This window comes from Otolemur garnettii, unplaced genomic scaffold (assembly GCF_000181295.1).
Source record: "Otolemur garnettii isolate 467f Iridium unplaced genomic scaffold, OtoGar3 scaffold00012, whole genome shotgun sequence".
NCBI lineage: Eukaryota > Metazoa > Chordata > Mammalia > Primates > Galagidae > Otolemur > Otolemur garnettii.
In genome coordinates, this window is record NW_003852407.1 from 24,026,033 (window position 1) to 24,050,875 (window position 24,843).

Below are 24,843 nucleotides of genomic sequence, written 5' to 3' on the forward strand. Positions count from 1 at the left end.
AAAAAAAAAACAAGCATAGTGATAGAAACACATAGTCCCAGCTACTTGGGAGGCAGAGGCAAAAGAATTGCTCAAGCCCAAGAGTTTAAGGTTGCTGTGAGCTGTGATGTCATGGCACTCTACCAAGGGTGACATAGTGAGACTCTGTCTCCAAAAAGAAGAAGTATGTGAGGGAAAAAAGAGCAAGGAGAAGTACAAGGGGGATGTGTGGAAAGAGAGAGAGAGGACATGATTATTAAGTCATTAACTCAGGGGATTGATGTTTATCAAAGGCCTGCTATTTCAGGCTCTGCACTCAGTGCCATCTCTTTGACTCTGAAATTGAACTTGTGAGGTTTCTTTATGGTCAATATTTTCAGAAATAGAAAACTGAGATGCCTAGAAGTTAAATAACCCATCTTAGGCCCCATCTCTTAACTGGTGGAACCAGAAATGGAATCTAGGTAGTGACTTGTAAGAGCCAGCTTGTGCTGTCTGGAGGGAGGTCTGGCCCCTGTCTTCCCTACTCAGCACTCCAGGAAGTCATGAGGTGGATTAAAATTGGTATGGTGAGAATACTGACACCATGGGAACTGGCAAACACCAGAAACCAGGGTTTGTTTGATTGTAATCATGGACCAGTGTACCCCTGGATTTAGGTCTGTGTGACCACAAAGCCTAGGCATTTCCCACTTGGTCAAGTCACTTAGTTGGTAACAGATACCAGAGCTGAGACTGGAATCCAGACCTGGGATCCACATCCAGCCTACCACAGTCACCCAGGCTGATGGAAAAAGAAGTAAAATATAGTTTGCTCAGATCTTGCACCCAATGGCCCAGGCTGGTATGAACAAAATCTCGTATTTCTCCATCCTCTAGTTCTAAGCTACCAATTTTCTGCCTTGGCTTTCCAGGCAATCCATCTCCAGTGTGTTTGCTTTTTAAAGAAGCTTTCCTGAAGAATTGGCTCTCTGAACTATGTTCATGAATTCTGTTTTTAAAAATAACCAATTTTCTCTGGGTTTCTCTGGGTTTATGGTTTTGGAACAATATTTATTATTGAGTGAAATAAAGTCTCTTCGATGTGTTTTTCCATCTACAAAATGGAAGACTTCCACCTGGGCTCTTCATTAAAAGAAGTCCTAAAGATTTTATTTTTGAACAAACTTCATTTTCCAGCCAGTAGAATTTATGATAGAGAATGAACAACCACACAGCTGTGCCACGTTTTGAAAATACCTTAAATTTCCTTGTGTAACACTGTACTTAAAAGAATGTGGTAATGCAAAGTAAACAAATCTGAGATGGTAAGTGGCTAATGAAGGAAAAATTGCTGTGCTGCACCATCTAGTCAAAGTCCAGATATGAAAATGCCTCCTTGAAATTCCCTCCATGTGTTTAAAGTTTAATTTGGATTGCTACAGAGTACACATACCAGGATTTATTTGCACACATTTGAGACTTGAAACATGGTTTCTTTAGGTAGCAGGAGAGAAATGTTGTATTTAGTTGCATCACAATAAATTTCATCTTAAAGTAGTGTGCCTTAAAGCGGTGTGTACAAGGGCTGACAATTAAGTACATGAACTCATCCAAGAAAAAGTGCTATATAACTCACTGCTGATATTGCCACAGTCACCTTCAAAATACTACCCTTGGGAAGCTATGAACTGATGCCAGTGCCTAGTCCACCCTTCAAAGCAATTTTGGAACTCTTTTTCTGGAATGGTCATCAGAGCTGCTGTTGTAAGACACATAAAAATATGCAATCATGATAAGGAATGCCACTCAGCAAGATTCCACCACATAACATCACAGCCACAGCTGTGAGACACTGATATACCAAGGTATGAAACTTTCCTGAGTTGTTTGTACAGTGCTGCCAACATAAGCACACGGTGGCAAGTTCATGAACTTAATTGGCAGAGCTCCTACAACAGCTCTGATTGTCATTTCAGAAAAAGAGTTCCAAAATTGATTTGAAGGGTGGACTAGGCATTGGCATGGGTGCATAGCTTCCCAAGAGGAGCACTTCAGAGGTGACTATAGAGATATTCAGCAATGAGATATGTAGCACTTTTTACAATGAGTTTGTGAACTTAGAACTTAGTTGTTAGACCTCAGATAACTTTAAAAGAGCAACTTTTATCTGTGTGGATTCTTGCATAACACACATGTGTTTCTTGCACCCAGAAGAGGAAATGAAGACTACTTTCTTAATTCATCTTTGCCAAAACTTACTTTAGGCCTTCATCTTTAAGGAAATATTCTATAAAGGAAAAAAGCCACAAAGAATCACCCAAATAAAATGGAAAGCAACTCAAATAAAAATGGACTTTCAGGATCAGGTGTCCTCAAACTACGGCAGCCTCAGGTGTCCTCAAACACATGTAGCCCACCTAGGACATTTATCTGTCCACTGGGTGTTTTTGCCATGGCTGCCTGTCCTGCTTAGCAGCCAACTTGTCCTGGGACCCTCAGTCCAGCCCTCTAACATTCTGAGGGACAGTGAACTGGCTCCCTGTTTAAAAAGTTTGAGGACCTCTGAATTAGATGATAAATCTTATTAAGGTAGTAGAGGACCAAGCAGTTTTTAACAAAATTAGGCTCATGCTATTTTTAGTTTATTGTAGAAATTGCATCAAAGGGCATCCTGTGTGTGTCTATCTGTGTATCAGGCAGTGGGGTAACAGCAGCAACTATACCGTTATCTGAGATGACCTGGGAATGGGGCATTCTGGGTAAATGCATATTTTGATTAGTTAAAAGTGCCACTTACATAAAGGATTACAAATGCACACGGAAATAGGATATTGGTGATCCTTAGGTTTTCTTGTGAAAGGACTCTTAAGTCATACCTGATTTTCCCACCAGGGAAAACACGAGGTTGTATTTCTAACCAAAAAAACAGATGCCTAACTTTTTTAAAATAGAAATGACCACAAACAGTCTAATCAACAGTAAATGATATGCTTGTATACTGCACAACTTAAAACCTTCTAAAGCGAAGGCATGCCATTTGAGCTGCACAGTGCATTAATCAATCGTGTAAATTGTCCTATTATTTTACTGCAAATCCCCAGATAAGAGGGTCTGCAGAACAGTAGAGAAGCCTAAAGAAACATAAAACACTTGTAGTCCACTCACCCCAGGAGGGAGGTTATGACTTGAGTGGCAGCTGAATAGACTCTGAAAGGGGCCAGACCTCAGTGGAAGAAGTAGAGAGATAAATGGACAAGGGGAGGTACCTTTTGTGGGGACACCAGAAACAGAGATTCTTTCAGAAGCATGTGAATAATCTGATTAACTAATTCACATAGAGGGGCTAATGGATGGCCATGCATTGCTACTTATAATAGTTACGGTTGCTTCTAAATAGCATATCTAAATTTTCTTAGCAGTGGTCATTAGCGTCTTGGCTTCCATTTGTACTATTTAAAGGAGGGATGATCCTGTCCAAGGCACAGGCCTTTGTTTGAACACCATGCTGTTATTGGAGCCCTCGCAGGTGTCTCCAGAATGCTGTCTGTTCTTGCTGGCCTCCATGTGCTTCTGTATCTTTACCATGGCCTAGTTATTAGCTTGACTGTAAATCTCAAATACGTTTCTCACTGTATAGAAACAATCTGTGTTTCTTAGTCAGATATAGTCCTTTCCTCCTTCAGAGTGTCCCTGAAATGCATTTTTACCCAAGCCTTCTTTGAAAACACACAGCTTTCTATTTCACTGGTATCTAGAGAGACAAGCAAAACACTCTATTCAAAACCTGACTACTTAATGCACTTTCATCTTGTTTCCTTTGGCCATTTTTCCACCTAATCATCTGGCTCTCTTAACCATTTTTAAATGTTCATCTGAGGACATGCAGGTAAGCAAATATGAACTATAATAAATGTAATATTTTTCATTGATCTTCTTGGTACCTAGAAGTGCCTATATTTAGAAATTCTTTGATTGTTTAGAGGAAGTGAAGGGTGGGATGGTATTTTCTGAATTTTGCCTTCAGACCCATGATGGGTGTATTTTGATTGCCCTGGAATGAGTATTTGTCTGAGGAGATAATGAATATTACCTTTTCAGCATTCCTGAAACATTAATAGCAGAGAACAAAATCACTGTCTTTGGTCATTCTTTCTTTATTATGCTTGTTGGTTTGCAATATTTTGCTATTGTTAAAATATATATATTATGTGAATACACATTTATAGCAATATATATGTATTATGTAAATATAAATCTGCATGCAGAATTCCTCTCCTACTTACCTATTTGCTATTGGAAATGGGGTTCTAGATTCAGGTGTAATTTGGAAGGTTGAGGTAAAAGATATTATAGGATGTCATTAACATTTGTCTCATACCATTAACACAAGTCTTTATGAGTCTCTTTTAAGCACACTTATCATTAACATTTGCCATTAATATAGGGGTCTCTAAATTTTAGAAAACAAAGAATATTCATGTCAAGGAATGTTCGATTCCTTCTTCTGCTGCAAAGTGACCCTAACAAACATTTGTGTGCCTTCCCAGTGCCTGCTGTCATCCAGGCCTTCTCTGCAACAGTAACAGAAGTAGTCATTGTGTGCCAGTAGTACAGCTGTAGGTTGACTTCCTGGGAATTATAAGAGAATTTGTAAAAAATAAAATAAAATAAAATAAAATAAAGCTGTAGCATTCAAAGTATCCTTAATCGACATGTTTATAGAATCACGGCTATAAAGTTTAAAAAATTCCTCATATTCAATACTATATGACTCATATTTAATTCATATGTAAATTTGGTTGTTTTTATTTTTAAAATATTAATTAAAGGACAACATTGAAACTATCTTTTTGCTAAACCATAGTTTAGTTTAGTTGGTCTAAAATACCCAACCCATAAAGGGTTATGACTATGTAATTTGTTGTGACTTTTTTGATTACTAAAGATATATTACAAAGATACCATCTACTGTATTTAATCAGATGCACATGTTCAGAATATTTTTAAAAGGTAAGTTATAAATTCATTATGAGAATTTAATTTCTCAGTGTTTATCTAGAACACAAGAACAATATTTTTCCTCCAGTACATAATAAAGAGATTCAAAAGAGAGGAGTGTCAAGTTCTTTAACTCCTTAGTGGAAGTCTAAATAACAACTTCTTAAAACATGTGGATTAATTCTGCATTAAGGAACATTCCAGTAATGACCGATTTTTGGTATTCCAATTATAGTTGCAATGTTTGAATTTCATGAACTTCTCAGGAAGCATTTAACAAACATGCTTTGTAGCAATGTTTTATTGTCTGTATAGCTTGAGAGTTGCCAGCAAAGTCTTTGAGAGATTGTAAAAATTAAAAATCAAAAACTAAATAATCTGTCTTGAGCAATAGTGAGACCCCCATCTCTAAAACTAGGGAAAAAAAAAAGCTGAGACAAGATGATCACTTGACCCTAAGGGCTTGAGGTTGTTGTGAGCTATGATGCCATAGCACTCTACTCAAGGTGTCAGAGTGAGACTCTGTCTCAAAAACAAACAAAAAAATTTAAATAACCTGATGGATAGATTTAATTATCTCTTGTTTTTAAATAATGTTTAGTGTTAGTGGCAGAAATTGATAATGCAAACAGAAGCCTTCGATCATCTCGTATTGTTTATCTTTTCTAAGACCACGAGTTGTGTCCAGTAGAAACATGACGGGATCTAGGACAGTGTCATTTAGGCATCATACTCCTTTCACTAGCAAATTATCACATTTATTATTGACACTGATGAAAAAATATCAAAAGAAGATCTTTGTTCTGGGTGAAAAGTAAAAGATTTGGGTATAAGATGGCAGATACAATGGACCACTTCAGTTCATATTGCTGATAGAAATGTAAACACCAATACTAATATGTGACCAGTCTAGATTTTTGTAACCATTTGTCTTCAGAACTGGTATAAGTCATATATACCCATGACAAAATAATCTGAACTTGTTGATGAAGGATCTGTCTAAAGAGCAGAGACCAGATGTGTCCCCTCAACACACAGGAGCTCTTCAGAGCAATGGCGTAAGGAGACTCAAAGACCAAACTGAATTCAAAGACTTTTAACCCAGCAAAAGCATAGCCATATTCAGCACTTACCCCACTCCCCACTGCTCCACCCAGCCCTGGGAAGTTCTAGACATCTACTGTCCAACATTGCCTGGTTAGTTTTTAGAGGCAGAGTCTTGCTCTTGCTCAGGCTGTTTTTGAACTCCTGAGCTCACTCAATCCAACCATCTTGGCTTCCCAGTTAAAAATACTGTATTGTACACTAAGAATACTGTATTGTACACTTAAAATCAGGTTAAGTGTTCTAACCATGATAAGATAAAACTTAGATAATAATAAATGGGCAAGTCCTATCTGGCAGGAGGGATGGACTAGGGGCAGATGTAAGTCACTGAAAAGGTGACAAAATATCAAAACTGATATTGGCATGATGCTGATCATGCTAAGCTTCAGCCCTTTGTCCCTTGGTACTTAGAGATTTAGAATATACTGTCTTACTCAGTTGGTGAGGAGTTGTTTTTTTTTGTTTTTTTTTTTTGGCACTAGTTTTCATCTAAAGAAGGAAGAAATGTGAACTTAAGAGAAGAAACTTTTCAACATATTTGAAAATTTTCATAATAAAATATTGAGGAAAAACCCCACAAAGCAGCTATGCCTCTGGGTTTTGTTTGTTTGTTGTTTGTTTTTCTGTAGAAACAGATAATGTAATTCTAGATTATGACCTATAACTCGAGGTTATGGCCTATACTGCTAGGTTACATAATATCCCAGAGATACTAGCTGGATAGGGTCATCAGTTTGCATCTTCCAAATGGTTCAGATAAGCAGAAGGGGCAAAAGGGATTTTTTTCTGTACTGTCCATCTTTCTTGTTTTCCTGAAACTGGAGACACAGGACAGATGGGAGTTCAGTCATCCTCAGCTCTGGAGACTGACCTACAAGCTAGACTTCTCCTTCTGTGTCCTGTCAGATGAGCTGATGCCCCTTGCTTTCTTTTCACGGGTCTAACTATCCAGTGTCTGTGTTCATTCTGCATCCAGAATGTTATATACACTGTCACACTGCCATTAGGATGTGTGTTTTTGAACTCAGTACATGAATATAGATATCTAATACATATATACAGAATTTTTGTTTTAAACCTTTTCCAATTTTATTGAGGTATAATTGACAAATAACATTAGGTATGCAATTTGATGTTTTGATATATGCACATATTGTGAAACAATCACCATTACCAGGCTAACTAACATATTTATCACCTCATGGAATTACTTTTTGAGACACTTTGTCACCCTCAGTAGAGTGCTGTGGCATCATCAGAGCTCACAGCAACCTTAAACTCTTGGGCTCAAGCAATTCTCTTGCCTTGATCTCCTGAGTAGCTGGGACCAAGGTGCCCACCACAATGCCCAGCTAGTTTTTAGAGATGGGGCCTTGCTCTTGCTCAGGTTGGTCTCAAACTCCTGAGCTCAAGCAATCCATCTAACTTGACCTCTCAGAGGCCTCATGTAATAATCTTTTGCATGTGTGTGTGTGGGGTGGGGGGGTGAGAACACTCAAGATCTACCTTCTCAGCACATTTCAAGTGTATAACACAGTACTATTGACGATAGTTACCATGCTGTACTTCAGAGCTCCAGAACGTACTCATCTTGCATAACTATGTCTATGAGTTTGGTTACTTTAGATTCTACATACAAGTGAGATCATATAGTATTTGTCCTTCTGTATCTGCCTTATTTCATGGAGCATGTCTTTCGTGTCTACCTACATTGTTACAAATGGCAGGGTTAAGGCTGAGTAATATTCCATTGTTTATATGCGTGTATGTCCATCACATTGTGTTTATCCATTCATCTATTAAAAGACATTTAGGTTGTTTCCATGTCTTGGCTATTTTGAGTAATGCTCCAGTTATATAAGGAATGCATACAACTCTATAGCAAAAAAAAAAAAAAAACAAAACATGATTTAAAAATGGGCAAAGAACTTGACTAGGTATTTTCCAAAAGAATGCATACAAATGGCCAACAGGCATAATAAGAGATAACTGGCATCACTAATAATCAGGGAAATGCAAATTGAAACCACAGTGAGATATTAGCTCACACTTACTAGAATGGCCATTATTGTTAAGTGTTATTAGAGATAACAAAAGTGTTATCGGAGATAACAAAAGATAACAAATGTTGGTGAAGATATAGAGAAAAGGGAACCCTGGTATGCTATTGGGGAGGAAATGTAAATTGGGGTAGCCATTATGGAAAACAGTATAGAGGCTCTTCTAAAATTTAAAAATAGAACTGCCCTGTGTCCAGTAATTCCATTTCTGAGAATATGTACAAAGGGGTTGAAATCAGTATTTCAAAGAGATATTTTTAACTGTTTAGGGTTTTTTTTTTTCTCTAATTTTAAACCACCTGCTTCAGTATGCTCATATTCTTCTATTTGGAGTTGGCCATCATCCCATTAGAACAGATAAAATTACAATGGTACAAGGGGTTTTTTAAAAAGAAAAAAATAAAAAGAGATAAAATGAGGCAGCGCTTGTGGCTCAAGGAGTAGGGCACCAGTAGGTTCAAGCCCAGCCCTGGCCAAAACTGCAAAAAAAAAAAAAAAAAGAAGAAGAGATAAAATTGAATTCTGGGGAGTTATCCACAGGGCACCACGTTAGCCAGAGTGGAGGAGGAAGAGCTCTCTGAGGAAGTAGCCTTTGAAGTGAATCCTGAATGATGTGAAGGGACACACTGTAAGAAGATATAAGAAAAGAGGGAATGGTGAGTGGAGAGGCAGGCCAGGCCTCGTGGGTCGAAGGAGGAGGGAAAAGGAAAGTCCATGTGATTGGGACACGGTGGACAAGTGTGAATGTAGAGGCAGCGTCCAGCGGATGTGCTCCTTGTAGACTGTGGGAACGAGTTTTGGGTTTTATGCTAACTGCAGTGCAAAAAAATCACTGAAGAATTTAAAGCAAGGAAAGGAAGTCTATTTTTTTTTAAGCACTCTAACTCTGTAGGGATTCTCAAAAAGTAGACTATTTAAGAAAGTTATTATAGTAAACGAAGAGAAAAATGAAGTGGCCTAAACCAGGGTGGTTTCAGTAGAGATAATGAGATGCCATCAGATTTAGGAAAGACTTTGAAGTAGAACCAGCCAATAGATTAGATACAGAGGGAGAAGACAAGAGAAAGAGATAAAGGATTCTAGGTTTTTGATGTAAGCAAGTTATTAAATGAAACTATTAGCTAAGATATCGCAGAAAATGAGAAGACAGATTTGGGGCGCTGAGGGATATAGGGAGATTTTGATTTTGTCTATCTTAAATCTGAAATTACTGTTACCTACCAAAGCAAAGACGCTTCTTGGATATCTACTGCATCTGTCTAGGTGAGAACCAGGGAAGTGCCGGTGGGAATGGGGGAAGTTGAGTCCATCTGAGAATGTTTGAAGAAAGAATAAGCAGGACGGGGCAGCACCCATGGCTCAAAGGAGTAGGGTGCCGGTCCCATATGCTGGAGGTGGTGGGTTCAAACCCAGCCCTGGCCAAAAACTGCAAAAAAAGAACAAGCAGGACTTGGTTTTCCATGGCACGTGAGCAGCAGGGGAATGCAAGATGGATTCCAAGGCCCCTGATTTGAGAGATGGGGTGGTGCTTCCCCCTGACAAGCAGCATTGGAACTGGAGCATGAAAGGGAAAAAAGAACTTGATATTCAGATAAGCTGGTAGAAAACCCAAGGCCATGTGCTCTGAGTACATTCGTATTTGAACTTGGAGCTCAAGCAAGATATACAGTTTAGTAATTTGGGAGTCACCAGTGTTAACATAGTCATCATCAAAGCCAACAAAATGAATGAGATTACCCAGAAAAAGCTTGTAGCACAAAAACAAAAAGACTTCGCTTCAGATCAAAAGAAACAGCTTGATAGGGATAATGCTGATGAGCAAAGCAGTCCTGAAAACACAGAAAAGGAAAGGAGTGATGTAAGTACCCTCTGGATTAGGCGCGTTATTTTACTGGGCACAGCTTTTCTTCAGCCAGAACCTGCAATGAGGTCTAACTGGACGTGACTGCAAGTCTCACATCCAAAGAGCAAAACCCACGGCCTCAGAGCAAGATCAGAAAGAACTCAGAAATTGAGATTCTGTGTTTGAACACTTGCATGTGTGAAAAGTGTGGCAAAAAGGACAGATTAATGTATTTCTGGATGATTATTTGGGTTGGGTGATTGTCTTCCAAAAAATTGAGGACAGCAGATGACAATCGGGAAGGTGTCGATTCTGTGTGTCTTAAACACTGCAGATGGGCCAGGACCAGTGGCTCGGGCCTGTAATCAGCAAGGGTGCTGAGCCACTTAAAGAACCTTAGTTCTCTTGACTCCAAGACCAGTGAACACTCCCTGCCCCACAGCTGCCTCTTTAGAAAAATAGCAGGTCTGTATCTGGGCAGAATTCTGGAGATTATTTGGTGCTGATTTTTAATTTCACAAATGAATTGAATAAAGCCCTAAGAGGTTAACTTGTTAAAGGTCACACACCTGCTTTCTTATAAAGCTGCAATGACCTTGGAAGTATTCCTGATACTATTTATGGAGCTCTTTTCGAAGGAAATAAACTAATTTCACATATGCCCTCAACATGTCGTGAAGCTGTCTCTACTCCCAGCGGGAGTCAAGTGTAAAAGGTTAGGAGTGCGAGCTCTCGTCTCAGACTGCAGGGATAGGAATCCTTGCTGGGTCCCTTATGAGCCATCTGACCTTAATCTCTTTTAATTTACTCACCTTATGTGTAAAGTGGAGATAAAAATAGTTTTATCTGATGGAAGTGTTAACAAGGATTAAGTGAGATAATACCTGCCAAGCCCATGCTTTTACGTAGTATGTTCACAAATAAATTTTAGCCATCTTTTTATTGCTTTTGGTAATTGCTTGAAATCACTTCCCTCTGTCTCTGAGCATCTAGGCTGAAAATGTTACCAGCAAACCCAGAGGTTCATTGTTCTGGCAGGTCGTGTGCAAAAGACAAATGGTTGTTGAAGGAAAGACAAAAAGGAGAGTGAGGGATGGAGGGAGGCTGTAACTGTCTTCATTACGTGGCCTACATTCTGAAACGTGGAAATGTATCATGTTATTTTTATTATTGATATTACCCCTTTTCTCATCTGTGAAAGATGCAGCCAGCAATCTTATCTGAGTGCAAGAAAGATCAGGAATGAAGGTGTATGACCCTGTGTGTCTTAGACCCTGCAGGTAGGCCAGGATCAGTGGCTGACACAGAGGCCAAGGCGGCTGGATTACCTGAGCTCACGAGTTCGAGACTTCCCTGAGCCAGAGTGAGACCCCCACCTCTAAAAATAGCTGGATGTTGTGGCAAGCGCCTGCATTCCCAGCTACTTGGGAGGCTGAGGCAAGAGGATCACTTGAGCCCAAGGGTTTGAAGTTGCTGTGAGTTATGATGCCATGGCACCAGAGCAACAGAGAGTCTATCTCGAAAAGAAATAAAATAAACACTGCGGATACTTTTGGATGTTGACTGTTGTTTCTACTGCTACATTCCATTCCTGGACCTCCAAGTCTGCACAGTACTGAGTGTCTGTCTCTGTGTGCTAGTGACAGGCTGCCAAGAAGACAGAGGCAAAGAGCCTTCCCTTAAGAAGTCTGCTTTGGGTAGACAATTGGTATGAAAGGATTGATAGAACAATAGAAGCTGAGATTGGCCGTGTGATGTAAGTGTTAGAGGCATGGACTCCACGGCCAGACCACCGCACTTTGAATCCAGCACTAGCAACTTTGTGATGTAGACGAGTTATTAGCTGCTCTGAGCTGGCTCTCAACAGTAAAGCAGGGACAGTGATGACACATCCATGGTAAGTTAAGGAACAAACAGGCTAATGCATGGGGAGGGCGGCCTGGCATGCTGTTCCCTCCTGTACTGTTGCCCGGGTCCCAGGTGAGCACCACCTACCCCCGTTCAGAGGACGGTAGGCGCCTCTGAGCACTGAGCCGTGAAACCTTCAAGTTTAGATCTTGAAGAAGAAACAGAACTTTTTCAAACAGAAGGAGGAGAGTGTTTCAGGCTTGCGATTAAAAATGAATGTGGCATCTATGGTCCATCTTACAAGGATACATGTGAATTTTTCTAAATGTAGAATGTAAGTGTCTTAACACAATAAGTAAGAAAAGGCCATGAAGGCTATGTTAACCAGTTTGGTGAAAATATTTCAAATTATATGTAAAACTAGCACACTGTACCCCATGACTGCATTAATATACACAGCTGTGATTTAATAAATAAATAAATAAATAAATAGAAATGAATGTGGGACTTGCAGAATTTGTATAGGAGAGTTCTGAATTACATTAAGTAAGCAGGGACCAAATCTTAGAAAGCACTGTGTGCAGAGTCGGACTAGATCCTGTAATAGTGAGGATAAAATAGAGATTTCTTGAAGAAGAGATTAGCATGGGCAAAGCGATTCTTAAACAATAATTTGATAAATGAATCTGAGGACGGAGATTGACATTAGAGATACCAGTCTGGATGCCTCGGCTGCAGTCTAGGTCTTATGTGCAAGGACCTGGACTGGAAATCTGGGGGGTTAAAGGACTAAAAAATAAAAACAGACTGAGTAGGAGATACAGAAAGGAAGGCTCAAAAGGTGACTGTGTGGAAACAAGTGTGGCGGGGAGGTGACGGTGGGGGGTGTCAGAGCTCCTCGCCTGAATGGCAGGAACAAGTGTCTGCGTAATAGACACCCACGTGCAAGTTCAGAGGGCCGGGTGGTTTGGGGAAAAGGATTTTGAGTTTCATTCAAGTCTGGCTGCACTTGATCCAACAATAGGACACTTGTGTGGAAGCTAGAATTTGAAGAAGTGGAATCGAAGTTCAAGAGAGGTCAAAGCTAATAGTGTATTTATATCTGGGACTGAGTCAAATATAGGTGAGAGTGAAAGAATTGAGAGAGTGAAACTTCTGATGAGACAGTATGGCAAGATTAAGGCAGGCGACCGCGCCAGCCGGGGCGCCCAGCATCCTCAGGCACTGCTGTGAGGATCACAGGAAGTACCGTCCCATAGCCCTTCCAGGGTGGCCTGGGTGAGGGATTAGACCGAACATAAATAGGAAAAACTCGGTGACTGCATGATAATGAAGACCTGCTTTATTTTTTGTCCTGTGTCCTAGTCTCCCAAAGCCGGAATGGACATTAGCTATTTGGAAGATAGAGATGAAGGAGTGAGGGCCCAGACCAGCTGAGTGAATGGGTTCCCTTTCCAGCGCTATTCTTACTTTCCAGGCTGCCCCTTGGCGAGCCCTGTCTCCTAGACACTCCCTGGATGTGATTTGATTTGCACTCTCTTTTATACAAAGTGTGCTGTAAAGTGCTGGATCTTCCCGCACAGGGGGCCTGGCCCCGGGACAAGCTCCCCAGGCAGCTGCCGGGCACAGGAAGCTGCCTCCACTCGACTAAAGCCCAGCGTGATGCATGATGCCCTGAAAAGGAGCGCTGGACACAGAGCCCAGCATTGTCTCTCCTCCACGCGTTTCCCTTCCTACTTATAGTCCCTTTTAGTTAATTAATTGTGCAGTCTTCAAAAGAATGAAATAAGCCGTCTGCGCATATTGTCTACTTGTATACTCGTGTTAAATACTTAATCCATAGTTTTCAATCTCCTTCCCAAAAGAAACATTTCATAGGAGAGGTTTTCCATCTCAACCACATATAAAGCTGTGTGATTGCAATAATTATTTCAAAACCCAGATCAGTTAAAAACTGGAAAGCTATTATTTTTGAAAGTGTATAAAAGCTACGTTCCACGTACAAACATTTTGAACCACCTCATGTAATTTTATAGAAGGGCTAGCCATTAGAGAACGTAACCTTTTCACGAATTCCTTAGAAAGTCACAGAAATCTTAATACCTTCCTAATTTTCTTCTCGAAGGAAATAACTTGGCAAATGCCCAGGCAAGAAACAGAGAAAGTACTTAACATAAACTGAAATCATTAATACTTAATAGGAAAACATAATAGTCTATTCGGAGACATTTTAGAACAACGGCTGTAAAAGTCATCCTTTGTAAGAAGTTCTTCAAAACTGGTGTTTAAATGGCCTTCCCCAAAGAAGGACTTGATGGAAATAGAACCTGTAAAACCCAAAGGTTAGAAGGAAATGGCTGATGAAATTCAAATTACAGTAGTCCCCCTTCTTACCAGTGCCTTGGGTTCCACATTCAACCACAGATCACAGATATTCAGAAAGAGTGATTGCAGCTGTACTGAGTATGTACAGGCTTTTTCCTTTGTGGCTTTTCCCTAAACAATACAGTGTAACAAATACTTACATAGGATTTACATTGCGTTAGTTATTATAAATAATCTAGAGATGATTGAAAGTATGTGGGAGTATTATGGATAGGTTATATGCAAATACGACACCATTTTATAAGTGGGACTTGAGCGTTTGCAGATTTTGGAATCTCTGGCAGACCCTGGGATCAATCACTCACTCACAGATACCTAGAAACAACCGTACTTCATTTGAAATGCAGATTTCCTTGAACTTGACCCCACCTTTGGTTCCCCATAGAATCACAGACTCAACAGGGTTTTTCTGTGTTGTTGTTTGTTGTTTGTGAGAGAGAAGTAATGCCCTTTTAAGAGTTCTACCAGTGCAGTTCAGTGTTAACAAAAACCAGTTCTGTTGGCAGCATCAGCAGGCAAGATTTGTTTGCGGAAAGCCCTTTCGTTTGGAACCACTGAAGCACACAGTGAAGATATACGAGGAAACCATCATGGCAGGGCTCTTCTCGAGATTTCTAAGGCTATTTCATCACTTTCTGGTTTCTTCCATGTTCTTCTGCTCTGTTCCCTTGCTGACCACTCTTTAGCCATCCCAAACCACCTTTCTGGGCCACAGCAGTGGACCATAGTGGGTTTTGTGAATCAGGGAACTCATTTTGTATGTGAGAGTATATGTATAGGTCATATGCAAATACTGCACCATTTTATAAAAGCGACTTGTGCATTTGCAGAGTTTGGAATCTGTGGGAGGCCCTGGGATCGATCACCCCCGTGGTGGCCTGTGACCTGAAGCATAATGGATGAAGAGAAAGAATACTAGACGTGGAAGCCAATTCTGGAGTCAAATCCTAGTACTGCCTCTAATTTTGAAATCTTGGGCAATACCTAAACTCACTGTCTTCCCCCTGCTCCTTTCATTTTCAATTAAAAATAATAATAATAATTGTATCAAAGTAACGCATATACAGTTGAAATATAAATACAATAGCAGTTCTTTGTCCCAACCTCTTCAATGATTTGCCTGATGAAGCAACTCTTACCCTTCCTTCCATATAACCCCCTGACTGATGGCTAGCACCTTTGGGCCCACCTGCAAACTTCTGAACCTGTGGAGAAGTATATGGACCAAGAGCCAGTTAGTTACATTTGTTCCCAGACCACCTATGCCAGTTGTGCTTGTTCATATAATTATTCGACTCAATTATAAATTATGTAAACTGATAACAGAAGGATATATAGAAGTGAATTTCTGTTTCTATGAAAATATTTTGAAAAGACTCAATGAAGTGAAGTTACTAAAAATAAAATGCTATAGAGTTAGACATTTGCAAGGCAATTGTAAAAGATTAGGAAACAATTAAATCTAAAATTTTGGAATTTGCATTGCGCCTTTAAGTTCTCAATTCACTTTTTTTTTTTGGACAGAGTCTCACTGTTGCCATGGTAGACTGCCTTGGTGTCAGAGCTCACAGCAACCTCAAACTCCTAGGCTCAAGTGATCCTCGTGCCTCAGCACCACAAGTGGCTGGGACTACAGGCACCTGCTACAATGCCTGGATAATGTTTTTTACTTTTTTAGTACAGATGGGGGTCTCATTCTTACTCAGGTTGGTCTTAAACTCCTGAGCTCAAACAATCCACTTGCCTCAACCTCCCAGAGTTGAGCATTTTTATAGGCGTGAGCCACTGTGCCCTGCCTCTCAATTCACTTTAGTGGAACTGATAGCAGGAAATATAGAAGATGATTTGGGGCATATTCCATATGCAGAAATGCTGATAGTATTCCCATGGGATTCTTATGATATTCAATTAGGTAAGGTTCACATAAGATGCTCAGCTGCATGTCTGGTACTTAATAAACATTCAGTACCTGTTAGCTATCATTGTGGTTATTATTGATGCAATAATTGTACATCCAGGCAATTTCAAAAGAACAGACAAAGAAGGTAAGGTTAGCCCAAATCAATATTTCAGAAGAAAACCCTTGGGATAAAGTTTTAAATCCAACAACCAAAGGACCTAAACTTCACTGTGATGATTTTTTTTTGCAGCCAAATCTGTCTGTGTAGAATTAAGAGGATATTGATAATCACATTTCTGCAAGATCTGGCTGTAAGAAAAAAAAAGATTCATTATTGAAAACAAGACTATGGCGATCCAAATATCCTGTTTCAATTTTTACAACAAATTTCCACATGGCCTTAGGAAGCTGTCTAACCTTTTCATTGGTAAGGATTATGACAAACAACTTCATCAATTTATCACTCGATCAAGAGAATTACTTTGAGTTCTTTGGGAAAGTCATTATGGATGTAGTTGCGTTTTCTCACATGAGTGTGAGCTCTGCCGGGCTCTGGGCACCATTCATGTCGTGTGAAGCACCCCAATCCTCAGGATAAGGATCAGTGAAGTGCTAACTTTTTAAAAATTTGATTTTCTATCCAAGCTGTGGACCTACTCACTTGTTGTAGTGTTTATAAGTTTCAACAGGTGAACCTTGCTTTACCACAGAAGACAAAAATGCTGGAAAATAAAGTCATGGGATGAAAGGGGAAGGTCCTATGTTGGTAGATTGGCTAGGCCGCTAAATTAAGTCTTACTTCTATATTCAGTCTTCTAAACACAATATGTATCCTGGATGTGAGGTTCAAACTCTTATATTTATGTTAGTGGCTCTGGCCAAATTCAATTAATTTCTCTTTGTAAAGCAAGCCCCGTCGATGACATTTAAACTTGTTTTCATAGTTGCCACTGGAGAACATTCCCAGTTATTAAATGTATGATCGTAGCCAGTAAGTCATTCGATATTGATTGTATGAACTGAGCCCAACATCCTAGGTATTGATTACATAAAAATATATGTAGGAATAACAATGATTTAGAAGATATAGTCAAAGCCTTTAAAGACCTATATACTCTATTGCTGTTATAGGGAAGGGGAAGAAAATACTTTTCCTTAGGAGATGATTTGTAAAATCAAAGCCAAATTGTATTTACTTTTCTATCTTATCAGATACTAGAAGAAATATCTCTTTGAAAAATTTAATTTAATTTAATACCTATTTATGTGTGACACTAAAGTAGGTTTGGAGAAGTCAAAAAGAGAAATAAGACTGGATCATTTCTGTGTTCAGTAGGTTTTCTGTATGGTGTGGGGGACGTGAATGTAACCACTATGCTCAGTGAAGTATACACAGATAAACTCGACCCGGGAAGAGGATCCGGTCCCTCAGAGTCTTGCATTGTAATATCCTAATGTCAGCTTTGCAGACACCTTTAAGAAATCGGCACATGACCTTCCTATCTGAGCCATCAGGGAGGTGGAGGAAAGAGCCTGTCCTGTCCACGTTTTTTGAAGAAATGATCTGATCACTGTACGCCAGATACCTTAGTAGCTCTCCCAGTTCTCATCTCTGATAAAAACAATCCCTGGTACAATCAACGGGCAACTTACTGGAATATCAAAAAGATAAAGAAGCAGATGCATTTGACTTTTGGGATCACTGTTTTTTCCACACCAATTTAAATTCCTTTCATGATTAAGTGGCAGAATGCATGAATAATGATAATATGCTGGATAAAATCAGTTTTATATGAGGGAAGATTTTTGAGTTCTAGCCTAAACAATATTCTTATTACTAAGCCATGAAAATGTGACCTTTCTCATGCTACTGTTAGGTGGGTGAACATGTAAATATAGAGTTGCAATTATAATTAGATGGGTTGGAGCAGTGGATAACCTATCAAGTTCCAACCCATGGGGATCAGTTGTACTGAAAGGCCTGTAACTTATTGATGAGCTGTATAAAGAACGTATAAATACCTTCCTCCAAAATGCAGGTATTACTAAATCAAATAGAGCTGCCAATACCTTATGCCGGGAAACTCATAACAATACAATTCAAAATGCCCTGGGATGTACTCTTTAAATCATTTTAAAAATAGAATAGCATCTCACTGATGCAAGTATAAATGGGTGTATTTTGGCACAAATGAAATTTGCTGAATGATTGATTAGAAAGGCAAGTGCCAATAAGATTCTTATCTCAATTTGTGTTAGAAAAGCAATATTATAAATGAGTCACATTGAGAGCAGGCTACTTCAATGGATCAGGATAGCAGGACGGAGAACTACCCTTGCTGAAGCCACACCATCCTTGAGCACTTACTCAAGTTTTAATCAACATATTTTGAAAGGAACTTTTTAAAAGGCAGGCAGAGAGCAAAAATTACATGTAAATGTATACAATAATATAGAATATAGAGTATGATTATATTAAAATAGTATATATTATATATAAAACATAAAATATGATATGATAACATATTATAGTATGTTATATATTATATATTTGTAATATTATTTAAGGGAAGAATTGGAGCTGTGTCACTGGAAAAGCCAGAAGCAACTAGTCAGATAATTACGTTCTCTAGAGTTGTTTTCAGAGGAGCTGAGACTCCCCATAGATGGCTGAACAAGGAGACTGTGGAACGTTTGGCCAACGTCATCAGAAAGAGACCCTGCTTGGACATGATGATAAGAAATCATTGGTTCAAGGAAAACCCTAAATGTCCTTTCTGACAGCTCTTCCCCACAGGACAAAGAAAAAATACCATTAGTTCTGTATAATTTAAATATCTGTGAGATTGCTTCCCTCAGGGCCTTCATATTTTACCCTAGATCTCAGCTCATTTACCTTCCAAGCTTCCCAAACTAAGTTATCCGTGGGCGGGTCACTGGCACTCTACACCGGAGAGGCACGGGGTGCATCTGTCCCAAGCATCAACGCTACCCAAAGACATCTATCTGAAGTACTCAATTCTGCATGAAGGTTTTAAGTAAAAATATCATTGTATGTTAGCATGTTGACACGTTACAAAGTAGCATGCCGGGAACGAAGGGAAACTATCTCCCTGGTGACAGCAGTGTCCCCACAGTGCCCACTTCTGTCCCCAGCCCCATCTCCCTGCCACACAGGACACAAACTCAAAGCTCAGGGTTTTCTGTGGCACGATGGGAAGGTGATGTCAGGTTTTCTAATCAGTGACACCAAGCCTGTCACATCTTCATTAGCCACAAACACAGAGAATGATGTCTTTTATTTCATAACCACCCCTATGATCTTCCTTACTACAAATAAAATTTTAGAGGCTTTGAGGCATGTTTGTGTAGAAAGTTTTGGAAATGCCTTTGGCTGTGGGGCTAACCTATGAATTTTCTTCCTTTTTTTTTTTTTCCAGGATGGGAGCCAGTAAATTACTTGCAACCTGTACCCAGAATCAGTGAGTAACCTCTTTTCATAATGTTTGAGTCTCTGGTAGTTACAGATAAGCAGACAAACAGACTCTCTGAAAACCTCACAGTGGCGCTTCTCAGCACCTGTTCGGGGCTGATAGCCATCGTCAGAACGCACAGCCTCGGCGGCATTGCAGGGACGTATCAAAGTCGTGGAGGGCAGGGCAGGAAGCACACAAACCATGAGCCTTGCCGTCAGGAATTTGCAAAGGAAACCACAGGCTTTGCACATAGATTCAGGTTCTATATAGCTTGATAATAGTTAATGTTTATCTTATTTGAAAAGGATTGCATTTTTTTCCATTTTTATTTTGAAAAGATTTAACACTACCCTGGGACATAGGACTCAATTTTTTATTTTCTAAAATGTCTACCTCTATAAATACAGTAAAACTCCTTTGATTCAGATATTGCTAATACACAATTCTTGAAAATTTGATCTATAATAGATTAAGTGGAAAGGAACCTTTGAAACGTCTATAAGGAATGGATGTGCTAAGCGAAACGGAGGGGAATACCTATAACCCAAGTGAAAAGAACACTCGGTGTTTATGGCTTTAGCATGTGTGGTCTTTAGACAAAAACTTCAGCGATACATGTCACTAAGTAGATGGATCCTTTTCTGACAGATGATAGTATTGAAAATAATAAGACTGGATTGCTGTCAATAAATACAGACTTCCCCATGCAGGCTGGCTTTTCCTCTGCACTTCCCCAATTATTCCAGTGAAATGAAGTTTATCATTGTATACTATTTGTTTTGTTTGTTTTATTAAATCATAGCATGCACATTAATGCAATCATGGGGTACAATGTGCTGGGTTTACATACAATTTGAATGCTTTCATCAAACTGGTCTACATAGCCATAGGGAGAGTAATAGGTGGGACCACACCTGTGGTGCATCTTACAAGGGTACATGTGAAACTTAGTAGGTGTAGAATATAAATGTCTTAACACAATAGCTGAGAAAATGCCGTGAAGGCTATGTTGTATAATATTTGAACATAAGCATGTAGTGATACAAGAGAATCAATTCCTATTATTGTATTTTAAAGTTTACAAATATAAATTCTCAGTTTCGGATGTTTATCTGTAATGTTGATCATCTGGATGACAGTATTTACTTTGATAAGAAAAATAATGTGTCATGATCTTTCTTTTTTCATGGTTTCAAATGGCAGATAATCTTTGTTTCAGTTAAAACACAATATTTTTGCAAAGCAGGTAAGACAGATTTCCAGGAAAGTAGGAGAGATCTGAGGTGAGTTTAAAACAATCAGACAATGCCCTGAAAATTCAGACTGTGTTGAAAAATTGGAATAGTGAGTCACTATTCATTCATTTATTTTTTTATTCATCCAACATTTAGCCAAGGACCCTGCTTATCGCATCAAGGGCTATAGAGATAAATAAAATTCTCTTCGTGCCTGGTGCTGGCAGCCCATAAGTTAAAACAGAGATGAAGACAGAAAAGAATTTGTCACGTGATAAATGATGCGTTAGCCTAATACGCAAAGTGCTTTGTGAACACAAGAAATACACCATTAAATGTGACTCCTCTGACTCACGGATTGGAAAAATATTCGATAACAGGTGTGACACTTGAGCTGATTTTTAAAGAAGGAATAGAATTTCTACAAGTAGAAAAAAAGAAGGACAGCATTTCAAGCAAGAGCACAGAGACAAACACATGTGAATTGCTCAAGAAAAACAGAGCAGGCAGAGTTAGTTGGAGAGAGCTGAGGGGAGCGGGAGAGTGGAATGTCCATGTACAGAGGTGTATTACTAAGACAAGATGTTGAAACAACAATTGGAGCTCAGGGAGAGGTCTGAGTCATCTGCGTAGACTACAAATGTGAAGAAATGGGAATAAATAATACCACTCCGGGACAACAGAGATAGCTTTTAGGATCAGAGAATAGAATCAGCTTTTTCCTGAGACGGAGGAAAGGTAGAATAGGAAAAAGAATAAATTTGAAAATAAATATTAAGAAATTGGACGGAGTTTGTGCCTGAAAGCTTTCATTTTCTCTCTACTATACTGTGGGATCAGTGTGGAACGTAGACTAGGAGGACACACATTGGAAACCCAACTCAGCCACCCTGAATGATGTAATAGGGACAGGTCACAGAACCCCTCTAAATTTAAATTTTACCATCTGTAAAGTGGAGGCCATGATAACATTTGACTTACAAGTCGGGAGCTTTATAATGTATGTGGAAGCACTTTCCAAAGTCTCATGCACTCTCTATTGAGATTATAAATAGAGATGAGGCAGGGCTGGTGGCATGCACCTGTAGTCCCAGCTACTCAGAAGGCTGAGCCCAGGAATACAAGTCTGCAGTGACCTGTGATCGTGCCACTGTGCTCCAGCCTAGCCAAAAAAGTGAGACCCCATCTCTGAAAAATAAAATAAATCACAGTAGGGATAACAGTAACTGGCTTGCACAGGTCACTGAGATTATGAAAGGTAAGATATGTACCAGGTATGCAAATAAAGGTGCACTGTCCAGGGGAGCTGCTAGGCTAGTGTCCTGTGTGAGCAGGAGCTCATCTCTGGGGAAGGGGAAAGAATGAATCACGATGGGGAACGAAAACAAGAAAGGGACATGTAAAAATGTTTTGAACAGAATTAAAAGCCCACTGGGAAAACGTGACTTTGCAGGCACAGCCATACCTATGCACACCAGAGCAGCCAGAATGGATGATTTGATGATCCAGGGTTGAGAGAGGTGAAGGAAGCATACTGGTGACAGGTGTGGGGGCAGGCGCCATTGAGGGAACAACGGGAACGTCTGGAGCCAGTGCAGATACTGGGAATTTAGAGCCCTGGTACTCCAGCCTCAGCACTGGTTTGGCAGAATAGTGCCTTTTCTATTCAGACTCAGCAGCCTGTAAGCCTAAAACTCTTTGTCATTGTCAAGTAAGCATGTGGCTTACTGAAAAGATGTCCTCTAGATTATGTGCTATGGCCATCAGCTCAGGTTCAGCTGTGGGGCTATTGCTCAGAGTAGGACAGGGGTCGACCAGACCCCTGCCTGACCCTCCTGCCCTCTCGCCGTCCACCCTTGGCTCACAGACCCCCCACCCCGCTTTTGTCCAGTCTCCACGTCTGCTGGAGTTTTAGTTCTTCCCCAGCACACCAGGCTGCAAGTTTTCCACCTCTTCTGCCTTAGAAAAGCAGGATTTGAGCCAAATAAAAAAAGGAACGAAACTGCGTGCTCCCTGCCCCACACACCTTCAGCACCAGGTGGAAACCTCATTCCAAACGTGCTGTTTGTAATGGACGAGACCGCAGTTCTTCCCACGCTTGGAAATGGGTTATCCCACCAGCCACAAGGAAAATGTCTTGTGTCCTCTTAAAATGTTTAGTGAGCCTTGGGGACCCCAGGAGAGACTGCCAAGATGTATCTTGATAGTTACTAAGCTTACCTCAGAGGGAGATTTGAATCGCTAGAGCTCTTGTCCTCAATTTGCCAAATGGTGGTAATAAAGAAAATATAGGCTCTATCTTACACGTTATTGACTCCTATTTTAATTAATGGAAGACACATTCCTCATTTGGGAACATGGTTGATTCACTCAGTCGCTGATGATTACATTAAGGACACACGAAACGCAAGGTGCCAGTGACTAGGCAAGATCTGTGCAGATAATGAACACTCGGCGTCAGCATCCCCCATGGATAATATTGAAACATTAGAAGTCGATCAAAGGCAGACAGAATTCTGGGCTCTGGGGAAAATAGGCAATTCCAGACGTTCACTGGGGCTTGGGTAACCCAGAGCTTTGCTTTGCTTTCTTCAGCTTAGCTCCCAAAGCCCACCCCTCTGTGACTGTCAACATGAGTCACCCAGAAGCCACCTCCAAGCTCCCTGCTTCCTGCACATTCCTTTCCCTCGGCCAGAATGGATCTCACCTCAGGACACCTTAAAATCCTCCCTCCCCACGTGGGACTTCTCTCCGTGGCAGGAGCCACGCAGCAGTGCAGACAGCCCTGCCTTCTCCATGGCGGGAAGCATAAGTGATGCTTATCCTGGCTGGTTTCCGACGGGGGATTCTCCCTCCTTCCACAAACACACAGCCGTTCTTTTCTTCCAGGTGTTTTCATCTGGTGCTGGCCCACCAGTCCCCACTGCCCTCTCTAACGACCTTTTATTCCTGCTGGATTTGCAGGCAGTCTGATCAGAGCAGGAGCCCACCTCTCATATAAAACAGGCACACAGACATCTATTCACTTTATTTCTTTGCCCTTAACAACCCCTCCTTCTATTTCTCCTTTCATTAGTATGTCTCCCATTTCTAGGCCCTTTGTGTTTTTCTTCTTTACTCTTCTTTCTTTCTTTCTTTCTTCTTTACATATCTCACAGGTTTTGGTAACTCTCGGAATACAGTCTTTTGGTTTATTTCCTACTTAGATGCACGCAAGACTCATGTCCACTCAGTGACAAACTCAAAATTAGGAAAACATGTGCAGGTGGCATTTTATTCATGTGTTTTGCTCATTGTTTTTTAAGAATCCTTTGCATTGGGAAAGAACGTTTAATCTGGGCCGGTCTGGTGAATCCTTGACAGCAAGAACACTGCCCAGATGGCCATGTCAGATCTGGGAATCTTGATGAAATGCGCAAGGAGAGTCTGACTAGAATCTTCTGACTCTGGAGTCTGTATTTCCCTGGGCCTTCATGGACAGAAACTGGAAGAAAAAAAACTTTTTTTCTATTTTATGAGTGGAGAGTAATTCAAAAATCATTTCTTAGGGTCACTGAACTGAGAAATGTGCCCTGGAATTTCATGAAGAAACTCTTCGGGCAGGGTTTATGCACCAGCACAAGGCTTCACATATTCAAGGGTAATACCTTCTTTTTATCTATTGATAGCAATCCCTCTCCCAGAGTAGAGAGCTGCTTTTGTGCACAAGCTGCAGTGCTGTGTGATTGTAAAGCAAGAGCTGCTCCTTGCGGGCTACTGCTGGTGCCCGCGTGGAGTGCCCTCACACACTAGCTCCCGCAGCCGAGAGCTTTGCATGCAGTAAACACATTCTCCTAGGCACAGTTTCTGGAAAAGACTGTGCTTTGCCTGTTCTCCATGTCCTCATGCTCAGGGAGGGAGGCACATGTCACATTCAGGCAAACATCAGATTGCAGAGATGCAGCTCCCAAACCAAAGTCAGGGCTTCAGCCTGGCACAGGGCAGCTCAGGGTATTTCTAGGGAACACGTTACTGGTTCCTCTGTGCTTAG

General features: G+C 40.3%; 1 protein-coding gene across 1 annotated transcript in view; it reads left to right on the forward strand.

Annotated features, from left to right (window-relative positions):
• Nucleotides 1-24,843, forward strand: part of CHST9 (carbohydrate sulfotransferase 9) — a 272,753-nt gene that overhangs the window by 131,219 nt on the left and 116,691 nt on the right. Inside the window, exon 4 of the mRNA XM_003784769.3 lies at nt 19,543-19,584. Within this exon, the coding sequence (XP_003784817.1) occupies nt 19,543-19,584 (42 nt within the window). The remainder of the gene's footprint in view (nt 1-19,542; nt 19,585-24,843) is intronic.